The sequence below is a fragment of the Schistocerca serialis genome, chromosome 5, assembly GCF_023864345.2.
Source record: "Schistocerca serialis cubense isolate TAMUIC-IGC-003099 chromosome 5, iqSchSeri2.2, whole genome shotgun sequence".
In the NCBI taxonomy this organism is placed as follows: domain Eukaryota; kingdom Metazoa; phylum Arthropoda; class Insecta; order Orthoptera; family Acrididae; genus Schistocerca; species Schistocerca serialis.
This window is the reverse complement of record NC_064642.1, coordinates 833157831-833179595: the sequence shown is the minus strand read 5'-3', so window position 1 is coordinate 833179595 and position 21765 is coordinate 833157831. Positions and strand designations below refer to the sequence as shown.

The window sequence follows — 21765 nt, the reverse complement described above, 5'->3', positions numbered from 1 at the left end:
TTAACCGAGAAGTCAAATATCAATTTTCATAGTTGTTGCTTTAAAAAATACTTTAGCAATTCTTTAATAACGATTTATTTTCAAAAAAATTTCACCTACTGTTTCACCCCCAAAAGAGGTTAAATTTCTAAAAATTCTGAAACATGTGTTCTTTATTCCTGAACGAGAAACCAAATGCCAAGTTTCGCAGGCCTGGCTTCAAAATTACCTTAAAAGCGAGGTATTGTTAAAAATAATTTCGTCCCCTTAGGAGTCGAATTTCGAAAAATTCGTTCTTCAACGACGCCTGCAGTACCAGATCAACACCGTCTCCAAATTTCAAGTTTCTGTCCACAGCGGTTTTGGGCTGGGGAGGTGATGAGTCAGTGAGTCAGTCACTCAGTCGCGAAATAGCGTACTACACCCCATTACCCCTGGTTTAGTTTTATAGGCGTTCATGTTATTACTTGCTTTGAAGACTGTGTGCCATTCAGCCTATCTTCCAAGTCCTTTGCCGTCTCTGACAGAATAACAATATCATCGGGAAACCGCAAAGTTTTTATTTTTGCTGCCGGTATTTTAATTAAAGATAAACGCCACTCACGGTTTACGCCACAGGGCGCTCCGACTGGCCAATTGCTGCCTACTACAAGGCAATACGAAGAACCATCTGGGATGGTGGGACACGTATTCAGAAAGTCGCCAATTCCTCCAGCGTGATTTTTATTCATTACCCAAATTTTTCATTCCTTCTTGCTCAGCGCACAGATTAAATGAAATGAGGGAGAGGCAACCACTCTGCCTGATTCCGTTCTCGAATATCTCTTACAGAAAGTGTAAACCTAGCCATTCTCAATCAGTCTTTCGCTGTTAGTCGTAGGTTTAGTATTGCCTCGTGTGTTCCTACATTGCTCCGGATGCCAAAATAATCTAAGAGTTCGTGTTTCAGCAACCTTTCCAATCTTCTGTAAATAATTTGTGTATTAGATACAACGTTTCTTATAACATGTTAGTGGTAATGAATGTGATGTAGGATCTGTTGAATGCCTGGCAAGATGTAGGAGAAGGCCTTGCAAGATAAATAGGAAGGTCTGACGTCACTTCGCCACGGCACAGTTTACATGTCAAGTAGGAAACTGGTGCGTGATAAATGCTCAGACCGATCGTGGACAGAAATGAAGAACACATTATCAACTGAATTGAGTTTATTCAATACGCAGTTGCAGAGCAACAGCACTTTCTAAATACCGTGAACCTAATAAATACATTACCCAGACACTTTACTGTGACCACCTGTAAGATGCTCGAGTAACCACCTTTTGCAGCCCGAGATGTGCACGAAGGAGGTCACTGAGGTTCCGGAAGGTGGAGGCTCGCTACGGCCAGCTGCGCTAGGTTTCTCGTTTAAGGATCCGTGCCACAAACAGTTGCACGTCTATTCGTGCGTAAGCATCTCCGCAGCCATCGTTCATCTCTGTCATCTACGGCCCACGATGCACCACAGCTACCACCGTCTCGGAAATGCTTCCACCCTCGGCCCTTAGGGACGCAGAGATATCGCACCTTTTCCACATTTGGACATCGTCCGCGTTCCCCGAGACGCTATACGTGCCATCGACTACCAGTGCTGCCATCTGCCGTTTGTGAACGGTTACTTCACGTCGAAGTCGAACGCGGTCGGTGGTCACGTTAATGTGACTGGACCGTATATAAAGCGGTGCGGACTGGTGGGTGCGTCACATCTCCGGCGGTAATCCGAAAGGATACCGCCCTTCGATTGTGCCTTTCCGGCTGTAATCGAAGCGATAGGTCTATTGCAGGTGCCAGCCACCCTTCAGCGGTCCAGCAGCCAGCAGCAAGCAGCGGTCCCAGCCAGCAGCCAGCTGCATTTCCAGCCAGCAGCCAGCAGCGGTCCCAGCCAGCAGCGGTCCCAGCCAGCTAGCTAGCCACCAGCAGCAGCAGCGTCCCCACCGGCCAGCCAGTCGCGTCGCCTCCACCCCTCCCCCCCCCCCCCCCCCCCCGCCAGCAGCAGCAGAGTGTGGCTTCAGCCCCAGTCTCCTTCATCGTTCTCCGTCCCTTTTACTCTGTGTTTCTCGTCGCCTTGCCCATCCCTCGTTTGCTTCTTTGTCCCGTCCAGTGTGTTTTTCCCCTTATCACCATGTCAACCCCCACCACCACTACTACAGCCATCACCACTGCCATCATCTACACATCTCCCTCTGCCGCAGCCACCACTATCACGTGGTGTGCCCAATCACTTCCCCCTCAGTCCATCCCCCCACTCTTCACTCTCCCATCTCCCTCTCTTTTTGTCGCCCCATCCCCGGCTCCTCCCTGCCGCACCTCCTCTGATCCCTTCCCTCCACTCCCTCCCTCTGCTCCTTCCATTTCTGCAGCCCCCGCTAGGGTGGTGGCATGGAGGGCCACGGCCCACGCTCAACTTTCCCCTTCGCCCTCTTCATCGTCTTCATTATCGCCATCGCCATCGTCTTCGCCCTCACCATCTCCGGCGCCGACTCCAACACTGGGACCTGCCACTCCACGCCACCTTCCAGTTGCTCCCGGCCCCCACACCTCCTCCGCCGCCGTCAAGCGCCCCAGTGGCACCCCTGCCTCCTCTACTCCCATAAAAGGCTCCGCCTCATCCCCCTTCCCCAGCCCATGATGCCGTGGATGTCTCCCCACCTGTCCCTCCCCCCGCCCCCTCCTCCTCCTTCACCCCCTCCTCCTACCGCTACCTCCTTTCCCGTCCTGATCCCTCCCTTCTTGAGGCCCGGAACATCACCCTCTTCCTTTGCCAGCATTTTCCCAGTGCCCCCATCTCCCTCCTCACTCCTCGCTGTGATTCGGTCCTCATCTCCTCCACCAGCCCTACCCTTCACACAGATCTCCTTTCCCTCATCCCTGTCACCCGCTTCGGCCCTAATGCCTCCCTCACCCCTGCTCCTTCCCCGCCTCCCTCCCACCAACCCCAACCCCCACGTCGCCTGCCGATCCTCACCGCCATGATCACTTGGCTTAGTCCGACGATCACGGAGGTGGAGATGTTGGCAGAGCTCGAGGCGCATCCCTATCCGAAGGTGCATGCCTTTCACCTCATCCACAACTCAGCCGGCCCCACCCACCTTATGCGGGCCTTTTCTGAACACGCCCCCTCCATAGACCGTCTCCTGAAGGAGGGTGCCATTCTCTTTCACCAACGCTACCAAGTTGACCCTCCCATTCAACTCCTCAGTCCCTCTGCTACGAGGGGTGCTTGCGGTATAATGCACACCCGACATCTGAGTGCCATGAGGCCCCCACCTGCCCGCACTGTAAGCAAGCCCACTTCTTACGGCAGTGCCAAGTGCCAAAATCTCCTTTCCCCCCCCCCCCACCCCTCCTGTAATACCTGTAATACCTGTAACCTCCCTCATCCTACTTACTCAGAGAAATGTAAGGCCTGACTCCCTCCTACCACTCCTGAATTCACCGTTCCTGTCTGCCCTCTGGACACCTCCACCCCTCCTGGCAGTTCCCTTCGCCCACCCCCTACAGCTGAGGACATCATCAGATTCCTCACCAAAATGTTCACCCTTTCCAGCGCCCCCACACCCTCCAACAGATATCCCTCGCTGCCCGTTCTGTTTTCCACCTAAAAATGTATACCACCTACTCCAACAACCAGGCCCATTTCACCTTCTCCCGTCTTGACACCCTCGTCTAAATCCCTGTCATGGTGCAACAGCACCGTATCCTTTTCAACATCATCCGCTACCTTCCCACCAGCAAGCACCTCTTCCTGCACACCCTTGCCACCCACTGTGTGGATGCCTTCCTCCTCAATGAAACCTTCCTCCAACCCCACCACAACCTCCACACTTCGCCCAACCTCCTTCACCACTCCGATAATCCCCTCCTGATTGCAAGTGGCAGAGTTGCCATTGGTCACCACTGCCACATCCCAATTCGGCTCCAACCCCTCCTTCCCGACCCCACCGAAGACCTGATCCTTAGTCTCTTCTTCCCCGGCCTTACCGCAACCTGCGCCACCATCTATGTCCGCCCTATGCCCCTATTCCCTTCGACTTCCTCTCCCACATTGACTGTACCTTCTCCTCCTACATTCCTCTCCTCCCTTCAAGGCGACCTCATCCCCATTCCCCAGCACACCCGTCCCGAATCCAACTCCACTCCCGATGTTATCCTTTCCTCCCCTAACCTCCTTGGCCACATAACGGTGGATGTCCTGGAGCCTCTCCCTGTCCTCGTCACCGTTTCAGATGGTCGTCGCCCCCGCCCCGACCCTCGTAATGACCCTCCCCCAAAATACATCCATGACTATTCCCATACCAACTGGAATGCCTACCGGGATACCCTCTCCACCCAGGTCGATAGCCACCCCTTCACCTACCACCACCCTGACGATGTTACTCATGCCGCCTCCATTCTCCATCAGACCTTGTCTGAGGCCATGGAGGCCCATGTCCCTACTGTCGCCATCCAACCCCACCATCCTACCTTACCCCCACAGGCCGTCCTCTGTGAATCCCGCCGTCTCTGCCGTGCCTTCCTCCACACGTGTGACCCGGACACACTATGACGCCACCGGCAATTCCAGCCACACATTAGAAACTTGCTTGCGGCTAAGAAACACCAGGACTGGCGACAGACATGCACCCGTTTAAATGCTACTCTACCTATAAACTTGTCCAAGTTCTGGTCAGCCTTCCAGCGCCTTACCGGAACTAAAACCTCTCCCTACTATCCTCTTCTCCATGATGATCACCCCTTCCCTGACACCCTTAGTAAGGCCAATCACTTTGCCTCCTACCTCTCCGATGTATTTTCCATCCCCGACGATCCCCAGTTCGATTACTCCCTCTTCCCGGATGTCCGTGATCGAACTGACACCTCTGTCCCTCCCCTCGCACCTGGCTTCCAGTACTTGGACAACATTGCACACACGGAACTCAATGCCCCTATCACTACACAGGATCTCATTACTACACTCTGCACGAAACTCAACACCGCTCCTGGTCATGATCGTGTCACCTACCGTCACCTTCGTGAAGCTCCTGTCTCTTTCCTCTCCACCCTGGCCAGGCTCTACAATGTAGTCCTGTCCACCGGCTACTACCCTGACCTGTGGAAAACCTCCCGTATCCTGATGTTCCTTAAACCTGGTAAACTGCCGTCCGTGGTCTCCTCCTACTGTCCCATCAGCCTTACCTCGGTCTTCAGCAAGGTCCTGGAATCCATCCTCACCCGACGCATCCACCAGCATCTCCGATAGCACCACCTCCTTCCTGTTACCCAGTGTGGCTTTCGGCTGTCCTTCTCTTCTGATGACCTTCTCCTACACCTCACTCATCTCCTTTCCGAGCAGCTTAATTCCCATTACTCCGCAATCTTCCTCTCCCTGGACCTCTAACGTGCCTATGACCGCGTATGGCATTCCGGTCTCCTCTTCAAGCTCCATACCTTCGCCCTTCCCATTAACTACATCCGTCTGATCGGCTCCTTTATCTCCCACCGTCCTTCCTACGTCACCATCGATAACACGGATTCCTACACCTTTTCTCCTTCTGCCGGTGTACCCCAAGGCTCCGTCCACTCCCCCCTTCTGTACCTTTTGTACACGGCGGACATGCCGTCGCCGTCACCCCCCCGTCCACTTTCTCCAGTTTGCCGATGATACCGCCTTCCTTTCCCTTGCCCCCACCCTGCAGCGCTCCCAACACCTTCTCCAATCCCGTCTTGACCGGTTCACCGCTTGGTGCAACCAGTGGTTGCTCAAGGTCAATCCCTCCAAAACCCAGGTGATCATTGTAGGCAAAACCACCCCTTCCTTCCGCCTCCTCGATTTCTATCTAACTGTCCATCTATGGTCGTCCTATCGCCCTCACCCCCACCCTTCAGTACCGTGGCAGCACCCTCAACCGTCGCCTCTCCTGGACCCCCATCTCCGGACAATCCAAGCCAAGGTACGCTCCCGACTCTGTCTCCTCAAGCTCCTTTCCGGCCGAACGTGGGTCTGGACCCCTACACCATACTCCACACCTATAAATCCCTCACCCGCCCTATCCTTTGCTACGCCCATCCGGCCTGGATCTCCGCCCCCCTACCTTTTATATATCCCTTCAGATCCTTGAACGCCATGCTCTTTGCCTCGCCTACCCCATCCGTCTCCCCTCCCCCACGTGGATCCTGTATGACCTCATTCCATTCCCCCACCTCCTCCTTTTCCTTGAAAGGATACGGATAGTGTACACCTCCCGTAAACTCGATCCTCCTCACCCACTTGTCTCACCCATCCTCTCCCAACCCAACCCACTGCCGCGCCTGTATTCCCACGTCCCACTGGGTCTCCATCTCTCCACCTCCTTACCCTCTCCCAAGGTGGCTTCCGCCAGCTCCCCCTCCCTGATGATTTCCTCCTCCCCTCCATCTACCCGTCCTATCAACTTTGATCCTCCCCTCCCATTTCCTGTGACTTTTCCTCTGGGCTCCCTCCCTCCCTTCTCTCTCCTTTTCACCCCACCCCCCCTTCCTCCACCCCTCTTCCCCCGGGCTTCCCCTCCCCCTTCCTCCCTTCCCCCCTATCTCCCCGGCCCGTGGGGTCTCTGCTTTCCCCTCTCCCTCTCCCACCCACCCATCCCCCCTCCTCCTCTTTTGGCAGGTCCCCGGACTCGTACACGCTCAGTGGACATTCGCGCGCCGGAAATCATCGCCATCAGTGTCTCGTGTGTGTGCCTTCGTGTTTGTGTTTAGTGTTCTTTCGCCATCACGCCACCACTGTTCATCTGTGCCGTCGCAGTCGTCCGTGTTTTTTGCGCCGTGTCATCGGGTTTTAGTGATTTTTCTCGTACAGCGTGAACGGCTTCATGTTTATTGTTTTTCGTGTCTACAGTTTTTGCCCGCCATTTTTATTGTCTTATCTGTACCATCTTTCTGTCACCTTCATTGTACCACTAGCGGCTGAAAAGCAGCGTACTATGCTGCTGACAGCCCACCTTTTTATAATGTGCTTAAAATAACAACAAAGAAAAAAAAAAGGTGGGTGCGACACTTACCTGGAAGTAGATGTTGGTGGCGGAGTAGGCCTTGAGCACGGGCAGGCCGACGAAGGTGTGCTTGGAGCGGAAGGTGACGGGGTTGTGCACGAGCTGCGGGTCGCGCTTGCCGAAGGCGGCGGTCACGCGTATGCGGGGGCTGTGCGAGCCGGGGGCGGCGACGGCGCCGCCCGCCGCCCGCGCCACCTCGAAGTAGGGCCGGCCGTTCACCGACAGCTGCTGCATGGCGCCCACGAAGCCCGCCGGGCCGCCGCCCCCGCCGCCGCCCCCGGCCGCCGCCTCCTCGGCCGCCGCCAGGGGGCTGGCCGCCGCCACCGCCCCCACATGCACGGCGCGCACCTCTAGCACCGCTCCGCGCCCCGGCGCCGCCTCCGCTGCCAACACCGGAGTGTCCCATGCGAGTTATTACAAAAACGACGAAAAAAAAACATACAGTTTTTCTCAAAATTCTCACCTTTAATATTTATGCACTTTTGAATATTGATCTGACGGAACTAAATTTTCCTCGAGCAAATGATTCTTAACTATATCTTCGATAATGACAGGAGCTCAAGAAATGAATTAAAATTTTAGCCACAACCGGGACTTGTGGCCTAGTCTCCTGCTTACGGGCAGATGTGCAAGCCGTTACACGACTGCAGTGTTGTGGCTACCGCAGCTGCCCGCACTAACCCGAGTCCAGTGCCCTTTCTGACACAAACTTCAATTCCGACCTTCAGCTAATTTCCCCTTCTCGTATCGTCACTACCGCCGAGGCTCTCCGACACTGCAATAGCACTCCAGCTTTGTATGTACTGGGGAAATCCTGCCTGAACCTCAGGCGTTGTGTCTGATGAATACATTTCAAGCAATTGTCCCGGAATTTACTGTCCGAGATCCAGGAAAATACTTTCGTCCCGCCATGTGCCGAATTTTCGAATCATTCGAAAGACGAGAAAGAATGATGTGTGAATTTCCTCTTCCAGTCACAACACATTATTCAAAATACACATTCGTTTGTTGTTAGGCGTTATTCGATAGTTATGTTGCCAGCGTTTCACAAAGGATCGGTGTTGAGAAAATAATTTTCGCCCTTCAAAATGGTTGAAATGTCTCTGAGCGCTATGGGACTTGACATATGAGGTCATCAGTCCCCTGGAACTTAGAACTACTTAAACCTAACTAACCTAAGGACATCACACACATCCGTGCCCGAGGCTTCGCCCTTCCTCTAATAATGAAGACAGTGATTGAAGTTCGTCTGCCCGAAGAAGAAAGTTAAATGATCAACGAAGACTGGCTAGAAAAAAAAGATTTTTTCACACGGTTCATGAAAGGATACCACGTCATAGCAAAGTGTGTGATTTTCCTCGCCACCTTTTGGAAAAAAATTGAAGGAAGAGAAACTGTATTGGATCATCAGAACACACAACAATACAAAAAAAAAAAAAAAATGGTTCGAAGGCTCTGAGCACTATGGGACTTAACATCTGCGGTCATCAGTCCCCTAGAACTTAGAACTACTAAAACCTAACCAACCTAAGGACATCACACACATCCATGCCCGAGGCAGGATTCGAACCTGCGACCGTAGCAGTCGCGCGGTTCCGGACTGAAGCGCCTAGAACCGCTAGGCCACTGCGGTCGGCACAACAATACATTCAGAGCCAATATCATTATCGTAAAAATAAAACAGTTACACGTTTCTTTGTCAGAAACTACGTCTGGAGAAGATTCTGCGATACGTGATGAAATTGCATCTGTTTATCATAGTGTAAAACATGGCCTCACCTACAACTCATTGGATCGCCAAATGAAATTGCAACAGTCCTTATTTCCAGAAAGTAATACTGCGTGTAAAATTTCGTGTAGAAAAACTAAGGCAACGGTTCTCTTGGAAAATATTCTTGGCCCATACAGTCGAGATGTAGTCATAAGCGAGCTTCATAAAGCCTTTTACTTATCTGTGCACTCAGATGCTTCAGACAGAGGAAATAGAAAACCTTTTCATTATGCAATAATACTTCAGGGTTTCCCGGCGATATGTTGACATGCTGAATAATCAGGTCCCGCCGGCCTTGGTGGCGCTACAGTCCGGAACCGCGCGACCGCTATGATGGCAGGTTCGATTCCTGCCTCGGGTATGGATGTGTGTGATGTCCTTAGAATAGTTAGGTTTAAGTAGGTCTACGTTCTAGGGGACTGATGACCTCAGCAGTTAAGTCCCATAGTGGTCAGAGCCATTTGAACCATTTTTTTTAATCGGGTCTTCTGCCGGTTGTTCGCGTCGTTCTCGCACGATATTTCGACGGTGCGACTCTCCGTCTTCTTCAGGTGCTCCCTGAGAGTCGCGACGTCCAAATACCATGCGAGAATGACCGGCAGGAGATCCAGTTATTCAGTATGTGAACATATCGTATGGAAATCCAAAGGAATTACATGAGGAGACTCTACGGGGAGCAGATGCACCCTAATGTCAATAAGCTGGATAAGCTTCGCCAAAGGAAAGGTAAAATGCTGACTCCTCTGAGAACGAAATTTTCACTCTGCAGCGGAGTGACACGAAACTTCCTGGCAGATTAGAGCTGTCTGTCGGACCGAGACTCGAACTCCAGTTGAGCTACCCAAGCATGACACACCGCCCATCGTCACAGGTTTACCTCGCGTCCTACCTTCAAAACTTCACAGAAGCTCACCCGTGTAACTTGCAAGATTAGTGCTCCTAGAAATTGCAAATTTGTGGTAAGGTCTTATGTGACCAAACTGCTGAGGTCATCGGTCTCTAAGCTTACACACTACTTAATCCAACTTAAACTAACTTACGCTATGGACAACACACACACCCATGCCCGAGGGAGGACTCGAACCTCCGACGGGGGGTAGCGCTCCTGGAAGAAAGGATATTCTCAGTTTCTTCCTGAGATGATCTGAGGGCGACGTAGTACGATGGTTCTCCAGGATCAAGCATCAGGTCAGTTCCAGGGCAGCAAATAAAATCAAACACCGAGCGAGTCTCTGTCTGGTACGGGAGAGAGTGCACGGCGTGCGCCGCCGACTGGATGTGACGTCCAGGGAGTAATTGCTTCTACAGCTTTCTATAGCAACTTCCTTAACCAGTGAAGACTGGGACCAGGCTGTTGTTGCCTCGTCGTCACTATCAGAGTACTCCAGGATGAAACCAACGAGCTGTCAACTAGCTAAGTCCGATTACATCAACAACCAGGAGCAGAAGAGTGGGGACTCTCGCACCGTGGTCAACCTGGGTGGCAAGTAATTCGACGAGACCACATCAACATTACTCTGAATTGGTCACGGTAAAACTAAAGAGCCATAATGCGCGTGCGATAACTGTAGCGTGCCTTTACAATCCACCAGGCAAACCTCTCCCTGTCCAAGAAATGCGGTATCTAATGTCCAGAGACAGGTTAATACTCCTAGCAGACTGGGACGCTCGACAACCCAGACTTGGAGATTGGCGGGAGAACCAAAATGGTCAGGTCATTTTCGACTTTCTCACGACTGAACCGTCAGACCGTTTGCCCATATACTAACCAACATTTATAGGCCACAGACGGACTTCGGCTCCCGATCGTGTCCTATATAGCTCGGCCCTGAGTGACTGTGACCGACTCAAGCGTCGAGTGGTCACCTACTTATCCTTTTCTCCACTGATGCTATATCTCTCATGATCCATTACCCGCCAGAAAGACCATCCGACTGTACTCGATCGCCGACTGGAGCCGGCACAAAGACATAGTAACAGAGGAACCGACAATACTGATTTGCACGTCTTAGAGCTAGTGACAAACGGCCAACAGAAGAACGATAAACGTGGCATTACTACAGATAACAATAGAAACTGAAATCCGATAATCCCCCACGAAGCCACTGACCTGATACAACAGAAAAGACGACTGGAAAGAGAGACGAGACGAACCATCGACGGTGAATTAACACGAACATGGAAGACTTAACAAGCCCGTAAAACGTGTCATCTGAGCCATCAGCAAACACAGCGGGACAAAACGTGCTCTCGGCTCAACTACCCAAACGGAGGCAAGTTGTGGAAACAGTTTAAATCACTGACAGGACAAAAACAGACCACCACCACCACCACTACACTAACAGCGAACCACGAGCCTACAACGGACAAGCAGCAACAGGCAGACATTTTTAAAGAGCTCTTGCAGGATGTTTTCTCAATTCCGGAGGATAACAACTTCAGCGAACAGTAGACCTTCAACTGCCACAAATGTTCACAACACCTACAGCGGAGACGGAAAGTGGCCACTCACTTACCGAACCAATAACTGATGACTACATAATACACGCCATCTTGATATGACGAAACTCTTAGCCCAACAGGATGACATAAAACGAACAATGCCTTTGTTCCAATCCTCTCCTTACTGTTTAACGACTGCCTTGACACTGAGACCCTCCCGACGAGCAAAACCATTACGACTCCGGAGCCCGACAGGCCACGAACTGATCCGCCGTGTTACAGACCGATTTCTCTTCTATACGAGTCAGGGGAGCCTTGAGCAGCCGCTGGTGAAGTATCAGTGCAGCAGCAGTGCAGTAGCGAGTCGCATATTCAGCTATCATATTTGTTTAGTAGTTTGATTCTTAATTTCATTCCGAGTGTTTGTGCGCTTGCATATTTAATTACATAAAATCGTTGCGGTTTCTCGTATTTGAGAGGAGTAATATTACTTACTGATAGCCGTAGTGTATAAATTCGCGGAGTCGTTAGATATTAGCAGTAGGATGGATAGGGTGTGTGCGTGCTGTGTGCGGGCGCAGGAGGAACTGGCCGCGGTTCGCGAGCAGCTGACCGTGCTGTTGGTCACGGTCAGCCGCCTTCAGGCTGCTGCTTCGAGGTGCAGCGACGGCGGAGGGTCTGGCGCGTCGCTTGAGACACCCCAGGTGTCGCTTGCTGCGTCCGCTGACTCAACCGCCGAGGCACCTTCTGGTGTACCCGGCGCGTTGGGGCCGCCCTCACCTCAGGGTGAGTGGCAGACTGCAACGCGTTCGCGTCGCTCGAGGCGGAGGGCCAATGTGGAGGCTGGCCGGCTGGCCTCGCCCGCTCTGCCTGTGAGTGGACATGTGGCTGCTCCTTCACCAGGGCCCGAGCAGGCACACGGGGGCAAAGGCTTGCTGGTTATTGGGAGCTCCAACGTTAGGCGGGTGATGGAGCCCCTTAGGGAAATCCACCGTGCACTCGGTTTGTCTGCCAGGGGGCCTCATCCGAGATGTGGAGGCGGCCTTGCCTGCGCCTATCGAGCGTACGGGGTAGGGTCGTCTGCAAGTAGTTGCTTTCGTCGGCACCAATGATGCCTGTCGCTTGGGTTCGTACAGGCGGCTGGCGGATTTGGTGAAAACCGCTGACCGCTGGCCTCGCACACGGGGTGCAAGCAGAGCTCTCTATTTGCAGCATCGTTCCAGAGTGGATCGGGGTCCTTTGGTTTGGAGCCGACTGGAGGGTCTCAACCAGAGGCTTCGTCGACTATGTGACGCTCTTGGCTGCAGATTTATAGACTTGCGCTATTGGGTTGGGAATTGTAGGACGCCCCTAGACAGGTCAGGGGTGCACTACACAAAGGAAGCGGCTACTCGGCTAGCAGAGTACTTGTGGCGTGCACATGGGGTTTTTTTAGGCTAGGCAGTAGTGTGAGATGTCCTGATGAACACTCACCAGTCGACGTGCAGGCAGGGAAATCAGCTATCAAGATATTAGCAGTAAATTTTCAGAGTGTTCGGAATAAAGTTCCCAAATGTACTACCCTCCAAAAAGCGTGTAGCGTGCAAATTATTCTCGAGACTGAGACGTGGCTGAACCCGGAGATAGGAAGTTCTGAAATATTTAGCGAGGGTTGGAACGTGTATCGGAAAGACAGATTAGACACCATAGGAGGTGGTGTCTTCATTGCAGTTGACAAAACTATTGTGTCTACTGAGGTCGAAGTAGAGTGTGATTGTAAAGTTATCTGGACACGTTTAACAGGGCTAGGGGAAATAAAGTTAAATGTGGGGTGTTATTACCGGCCACCAGGTTCCACTGTGACAGTTCAAGAATCATTCAAAGGGAGTCTACACTCTGTATCGCAGAAGTACCCGGATCATGGTATATTAGTCGGAAGCGACAACAACCTACCTAGTATAGACTGGGATGTCTATGGATTCATTACAGGTGGTATAGACAAGCCGTCGTTTGAATTACTTTTGAACACATTATCCGAAAACTGTCTTGAGCAACTAAATCGACAGCCAACGCGTAATGGAAATATTTTAGATCTGGTAGCCATGAACAGACCAGACCTCATCGACGGTGTCAGTGTTGAGACAGAGATCAGCCATCATGATGTTGTCATTACGACTATGGTTACGAAAGTTAAAAAGTCAGTCAAGAAGGCTAGGAGAGTATTCTTACTAGAAAGAGCAGATAAGCAGTTGTTAGCATCCCACTTAGTAAATGAATCGACTTCATTTACTTCCGGTACGATGGACGTAGAAGAATTATGGGCAATATTTAAACACATTGTAAATCACACATTGGACAAGTATGTGCCGAAAAAGTGGGTTACAAAAGGAAAAGACCCACCGTGGTTTAACAGCGCAATTCGGAGAATGCTGAGGAAGCAAAGGCAGTTGCACTCGCGGGACAAGAAAAAAATGGTTGAAATGGCTCTGAGCACTATGCGACTTAACTTCTGAGGTCATCAGTCGCATAGAACTTAGAACTAATTAAACCTAACGAACCTAAGGACATCACACACATCCATGCCCGAGGCAGGCTTCGAACCTGCGACCGGAGCGGTTGCTCGGCTCCAGACTGTAGCGCCTAGAACCGCACGGCCACTTCGGCAGGCCGGTACAAGAAAGATCGGGAGAATGAGGACAGGTAAAAGTTAGTAGAGATTCGTGCTGCTGTAAAAAGAGCGATGCGCGAAGCATTCAACCACAACCACCGTCATACCTTAGCAAAATATTTTGCTGAAAACCCAAGGAAATTCAGGTCTTACGTAAAATCGGTAAGCGGGTCGAAGGCTTCCATCCAGTCACTCACTGATCAGTGTGGCCTGGCAACGGAAGACAGCAAAACGAAAGCTGAAATTTTAAATTTAGCATTTGAGAAATCTTTCATGCAGGAGGCTTGTACAAACATACCGCCGTGTGAGTCTCATACAGATTCCCGTATGGAGGACATAGTGATAGACGTCCCTGGGGTTATGAAGCAGCTGAATGGGTTGAAAATAAATAAATCGCCAGGTCCTGGTGGGATTCCAGTTCGGTTTTACAGAGAGTACTCTACTGCATGTGTTCCTTACTTAGCTTGCATTTATCGCGAATCTCTTGCACAACGTAAAGTCCTGAGCGACTGGAAAAAAGCGCAGGTGACGCCTGTATATAAGAAGGGTAGAAGGACGGATCCTCAAAATTACAGACGAATATCCTTAACATCAGTCTGTTGCAGGATTCTCGAACATATTCTCAGTTCGAATATAATGAATTTCCTTGAGACAGAGATGTTGCTGTCCATGCATCAGTAAGGCTTTAGAAAGCATCGCTCCTGCGAAACACAACTCGCCCTTTTTTCACAAAATGTCTTGCGAACCATGGATGAAGGGTATCAGACGGATGCCATATTCCTTGACTTCCGGAAAGCGTTTGACGCGGTGCCCCAATGCAGACTCCTAACTAAGGTACGAGCATGTGAGACTGGTTCCCAAGTATGTGAGTGGCTCGAAAACTTCTTAAGTAATAGAACCCAGTACGTTGTCCTCGATGGTGAGTGTTCATCGGAGGTGAGGGTATCATCTGGAGTGTCCCAGGGAAGTGTGGTAGATCCGCTGTTTTTTCTATCTACATAAATGATCTTTTGGATAGAGTGGATAGCAATGTGCGGCTGTTTGCTGATGATGCTGTGGTGTACGGGAAGGTGTCGTCGTTGAGTGACTGTAGGAGGATACAAGATGACTTGGACAGGATTTGTGATTGGTATAAAGAATGGCAGCTAACTAAATATAGATAAATGTAAATTAATGCAGATGAATAGGAAAAAGAATCATGTAATGTTTGGATACTGCATTAGTAGTGTAGCGCTTGACACAGTCACGTCGATTAAATATTTGGACGTAACAATGCAGAGCGATATGAAGTGGGACAAGCATGTAATGGCAGTTGTGGGGAAGGCGGATAGTCGTCTTCGGTTCATTGGTAGAATTTTGGGAAGATGTGGTTCATCTGTAAAGGAGACCGCTTATAAAACAGTAATGCGACCTATTCTTGAGTACTGCTCAAGCGTTTGGGATCCCTATCAGGTTTGAGGGAGGACATATAAGCAATTCAGAGGCGGGCTGCTAGATTTGTTAATGGTAGGTTTGATCATCACACGAGTGTTACGGAAATGCTTCAGGAAGTCGGGTGGGAGTCTCTAGAGGAAAGGAGGCGCTCTTTTCGTGAATCGCTACTGAGGAAATTTAGAGAACCAGCATCTGAGGCTGACTGCAGTAAATTTTACTGCCGCCAACTTACATTTCCGCGGAAAGACCACAAAGATAAGATAAGAGAGATTAGGGCTCTTACAGAGGCATAAAGGCAGTCATTTTTCCCTCGTTCTGTTTGGGAGTGGAACAGGGAGAGAAGATGCTAGTTGTTGTACGAGGTACCCACCGCCACGCACCCTATGGTGGATTGCGGAATATGTATGTAGATGTAGATGAACCACAGACAGAATAGTAACAGACCTACAAAGGACATATGTACCTACGTAACAACATTAACACTTCCTCCCAGTGACAAAGGCTGGTTTCCCAAGTGAGACCTCCGCCCACAACCCACGGAGTCACTGGACAATGCACGCCAGATGTCGATAAGCCGTGGCACAATGGCGTCCACCTTAAGTTGCAGCAGCAGTGAACTACAACAAAAATAGTCCAGCTAACATTCGTCGCACAACGCCTCCTGCAATCGTAACGTCATTTTTACGTCACACGCAATATTGCAAATATTCGGCAGGCGACATATTTATTTTGCCATATTTCTCTTTTTTTGTGTTATAGCTTTCAGTACGTCGTTTCAAGGTAACGCTGCATTGAAAATGTATCATGAACACGTCACTCTTACCATTAAATGTCAGTTAATAACACATGAACGATTTAAGCCTTCGAGAGATACTGTGACAGGCAGCTGTCACATGAGTAGCGTAGTGTAATGGATAAGGCCGTGGATTATGTATTCTGGGCATTTAATGTAACACCAGTATCTCTGATTTATCGATGTTATTTAACATTTCTGCCTGATTAGAGAACGAAAGATGAAATAAATATTTAGATCTTTATTACAGAACATATGGTGATTTCTGAAAGTGTGATTAGGCAGGAGCCTAAGAAGGTAGTTTAAAATTCTGCGAGTGAATCGATAAGCAATAATATTCATACTTCACCTCATAAGTGCTCCTGCACACCAATGGCACTTTCAGTTGGTATATTTCTGCCGCTAAGGACGTGAGTGAGCTGTTACCCATGCGAAAGAGGCCCACATCAAACGCTAACGAAAGACCATAACAGTTCCTGCAGTCATCGATATTGCGCGTGACGTCAAAATAAAGTCGCGTTTGCAGGAAGTGTTGTGAAACGAGTGATACGCAAATGGTCCGCCTGATGAAAACGTACTTAACAGATACAGTGTGCAGAGTCCATGTTTCCACTGCAGTATTGCAAGCAGACATCCTGCTGTCACCGCAGGTGTACCCTCTGTACACGGTAGACCCCCCCCCCCCCCCTCCCTCCTACAGTAACCACAGAGGAGACAGTTGCGCTGTACGTGGACCACCATGCATACTGGTGTATCTCTCGATGAACGACCGTAGTACAGTGGGACGAACGGCTGACTGGAGGGCTGGATGCAGAAATGGAGAATCAGGCTCAACCCGACAAAAACGCAAATGAGTCTTGCGACACATAAAAGAGACTGCCGCTATGGAACACGTCGCTGAGGATTGCTAACACTGCCGGCTACCCCGGTGTGTTCGTTGACAAATATACGAACTGATACACGCATCTGAACTGCCTTGTAGACAAGACAAGGGAACGACAGGGACTAGTACGACATGTAGAGCGATGCTTTCACGGCTCTACCGTTGAAACACCTCACACATACCAGACCTTTATCAGACCTGTTCTAGAATACGCCAGCGCCCCAATAGGAGGAAGTGGCTGTATGACTGTGTCAGACACAAAGATGACTGCTCAGTAATTTCGCGTAACTCCCACCAAAAACACCAAGCAACGAACTTTACGACTTAGTGGACGCAGAATCACTGAAAAACATCACGACTCACGAAATTAGGCGCGAATAATGGAAGACACATCCTGACAAAACAACCAGACATGGATGCCCTACTGACGACCAGACTACGCACAATCCGATGCCTAGGTTCAAATTCATCAGTCCAGCGCATACAGTAGCCTAAAACACGTCCAGAACACTCTCGGGCCAAGCCCTAAAGACGGAACCCCTCACTAATGATAAAATCACACCACCACACCACGACATCAGTAAGTAAAACACGAATACAAGACACAACAACACAGTTTAAGTAAACAAGCACAACCATACAAGTTCCATGTAAATATCAAACTTTCATTTGAAAACTGTAAATGATGAATCCTTCGTTCTGAAGCCTTAGCCATGTCAATCACCTCTACCATTTTCTTCAATTTGTTTCAATTGGTTTTCATCATGCCTAATACCCATACCCCTTTGGGTATCCTCCTTTGTTTCCATGAAAACTTTTTTAACTGCTTTTAATCCAGCCAATTAACTATGGTTACCACAACAATCCCCCGAATAAATCATGCACCTTGTCGCTGGTGGGGAGGCTTGCGTGCCTCAGCGATACAGACAGCCGTACCGTAGGTACAACCACAACGGAGGGGTATCTGTTGAGAGGCCAGACAAACGTGTGGTTCCTGAAGAGGGGCAGCAGCCTTTTCAGTAGTTGCAGGGGCAACAGTCTGGATGAGTGACTGATCTGGCTTTGTAACATTAACCAAAATGGCCTTGCTGTGTTGGTGCTGCGAACAGCTGAAAGCAAGGGGAAACTACAGCCATAATTTTTCTCAAGGGCATGCAGCTTTACTGTATGGTTAAATGATGACAGCGTCCTCTTGGGTAAAATATTCCGGAGGTAAAATAGTCCCCCGTTCGGGCAGTGCTACTCAGGAGGACATCGTTATCAGGAGAAACAAAGCTGTCGTTCTACGACTCGTAGCACGGAATGTCATATCGCTTAATCGGGCTGCTAGGTTAGAAAATTTGAAAAGGGAAACGGATAGGTTAGATATAGTGGAAAATAGTAAAGTTCGGTGGCAGGAAGAACAAGACGTCTGGTCAGGTGAGTACAGGGTTATAAATACAAAATCAAATAAGGATAATGCAGGAATAGGTGTAATAACGAATAAAAAAATAGGAGCGCGGATAAACTACTACGAACAGCATAGTGAATGCAGTATTGTAGCCAAGATAGACAAAAAAAGCTCACGACTACCACAGTAGTACAAGTTTATATGCCAACTAGCTCCGCAGTGAAGAGGAGGTTGTAGAAATGAATGATGCGATAAAGGAAATTATACAGATAGTTATGGCAGACAAAAAAATTAATTGTCATTGGGGACTGGATTTCGATAGTAGGGAAAGGAAGAGAAGGAAACGTAGTAGGTGAATATGAGGTGGGGGTAAGGAATGAAAGAGGAAGCCGCCTGGAGCAATTTTGCACAGAGCACAACTTAATCATAGCTAATACTTCGTTTAAGAATCATGAAAGAAGGTTGTATACGTGGAACAAGCCTGGAGACACTGTGAAGGTATTAGATAAATAATATAAGAAAGACATTTAGGAACCAGGTTTTAAATTGTAAGACATTTCAAGGGGCAGATCTGGACTCTGACAACAATTTATTCGTTATGAACGTAGATTAAAATGGAAGAAAGTGCGAAAGAATAGGAATTTAAGGAGATGGAACCTGGATAAACTGAAAGAACCTGAGGTTAAAGAAGGCTTAAGAGAGAACATTAGGGAACCATTGACAAGAACATGGGAAAGAAATACAGTAGAAGAACAGTGAGTAACTTTGAGAGATGACATAGTGAACACAGGAGAGAAACAAGTTGGTAAAAAGAGGGTGGCTAGTAGAAATCGTTGGGTAACATAAGAGATATTTAATTTAACTGAGCAAAGGAGAATATATAAAAATGCAGTAAATGAAGTAGACGAAAGGAGTAAAAACGTCTCAAAAAGTAGATCGACAGGAAGTGCAAGAGGGCTCTACCATCTGGTGAGCAAGGCGAAATACCCTGAGACCTCAAGAAGAAGATAGTAATTCCAATCCTAAACAGAGCAAGTGTTGACAGGGGTGAAAATTACTGGACTACCAGTTTAATAAGCTACGGCTGCAAAATACAGACAGATTTAAAAACTGGTGGAAGCCGACTTTGGGGTAGATCAGTTTGGATTTCGTAGAAGTGTTGGGACACGTGAAGCAATACTGACCCTAGGACTTATCATAGAAGAAAGATTAAATAACGGCAAACTTATGTTTCTAGAATTTGTGGACTTAGAGAAAGCTTCTGACAATGCTGACTAGAATACTTTCTTTCAAATTCTGAAGGTGGCAGGGGTCAAATGCAGGGAGCGAAAGGCTACTTGCAATTTGTACAGAAACCAGATGGCAGTTATAAGAGTCGAGGGGCATGAGAGGGAAGCAGTGGTTGGGAAGGGAGTGAGTCAGGATTGTAGCCTATCAAATGGTTCAAATGGCTCTGAGCACTATGGGACTCAACATCTATGGTCATCAGTCCCCTAGAACTTAGAACTACTTGAACCTAACTAACCTAAGGACATCACACAACACCCAGTCGTCACGAGGCAGAGAAAATCCCTGACCCCGCCGTGAATCGAACCTGGGAACCCAGGCGCGGTAAGCGAGAACGGTACCGAACGACCACGAGCTGCGGACATGTAGCCTATCCCTGATGTTATTCAGTCCATATATTAAGCAAGCAGTAAAGGAAACAAAAGCAAAATTTGAAGTACTAATTACAATCAATGGGGAAGAAATAAAAACTTTGAGGTTTGCCGACGACATTATAATTCTGTCAGAGACAGCAAAGGACATGGAAGAGCAGTTGAACGGAATGGACAGTGACTTGAAAGGAGGACATAAGATGACCATTAACAAAAGCAAAACGACAGTAATGGAAGTAGAGGGACAAGGCGGGCGTCACCCCAAAGTACTGTTATGCAAGATGGCGGCGATGACGTCATCCAAGATGGTGGCCGTGACGTCATTTGATGACGTCATTCAAGATGGCATAATTTGGCAGGAAGTTTGAATTTTGGCAGGAAGATCAGTAAACTGGGTTACCTCCACTAACCTTACCTCCATCCCCTCCCCTCATCCAGAAAATGACAGGAAGTTCAAATTCCATCACAATAATGCAACACACTACAGCTTCCTCTACTAACTTAAGAAAATGGCGGGAAGATAGATCAACTGGGCTACATCCACAAACCTAATACATCCGACCGCCACCTCTTTCTAGGAAGTGGTGGGAAGAGGACTCAACCTATGCTGGACATAAGTCTTTATTTTAAATCTTTATTTAAACAACTAGAGGCAGTATTACCATCCAGTGTGTTCACCACGACGTCCAGAATCCAACTGACCCAGTACACAGCACTGCCACCAATGTTGCTGTCGTACCTTCTGTGATGTAATCCAAGGTCACGGTCTGGCGGTGGAGAGGAAGGGTCTCGTAACAGGAAATTCAAGGGTATATAGTTTATTTATTAAGAAAATCTGTTTGTGGGAGTTGCATTTGTCTTGCTCATCATACTCTGCTGTTTGGAAATATATAGGTCTTGTAAGAAGCAATTACGTGGAAAAAACATGTAGCATCATCTGATGTTTGTCACTGTTCAAATGGTTCAAATGGCTCTGAGCACTATGGGACTTAACATCTATGGTCATCAGTCCCCTACAACTTAGAACTACTTAAACCTAACTAACCTAAGGACAGCACACAACACCCAGCCATCACGAGGCAGAGAAAATCCCTGACCCCGCCGGGAATCGAACCTGAGAACCCGGGTGTGGGAAGCGAGAACGCTACCGCACGACCACGAGATGCGGGCGTTTGTCACTGTATTTTGGGTGCCATTACATAATGTTTGGCCCTTTGTCGGCACTTTACCTATTTTTCTGTTAAGTGGTTTCCCATGTCACCCCTATTTCCTTAAACTATTGTACTGCCTTTGATACCAAATTAAGTAATTAGGTAAGTGCTCCCACCATTATGTGGTACGCTTTTCGAATTGCACATGCTTTTGAACAGCATTTCTGGCGCATTCTTCTTAGTCACCCACCTGCTTAAACTATTGTACTGCGTTTTACATAAAAATTATGCAAATGGATCTAGTGTTCTACTGTTCTGCCACATGTCACCCACCCGCACACACATACACACACACACACACATACACACACACACACACACACACACTCACCCTCACCTTAACTATTGTACCGCTAACACCATGTTGATACAGGGTGTTTCAAAAATGACCGGTATATTTGAAACGGCAATAAAAACTAAACGAGCAGCGATAGAAATACACCGTTTGTTGCAATATGCTTGGGACAACAGAACATTTTCAGGCTGACAAACTTTCGAAAGTAGAGTAGTT

General features: G+C 48.9%; 1 protein-coding gene across 5 annotated transcripts in view; it reads right to left on the bottom strand.

Annotated features, from left to right (window-relative positions):
- Positions 1-21765, bottom strand: part of LOC126481546 (neurexin-1) — a 2075559-nt gene that overhangs the window by 250677 nt on the left and 1803117 nt on the right. For all 5 annotated transcript variants that reach the window (XM_050105375.1, XM_050105377.1, XM_050105378.1 and 2 more), the window contains one exon: positions 7035-7408. In XM_050105375.1, the coding sequence (XP_049961332.1) occupies positions 7035-7408 (374 nt within the window). The remainder of the gene's footprint in view (positions 1-7034; positions 7409-21765) is intronic.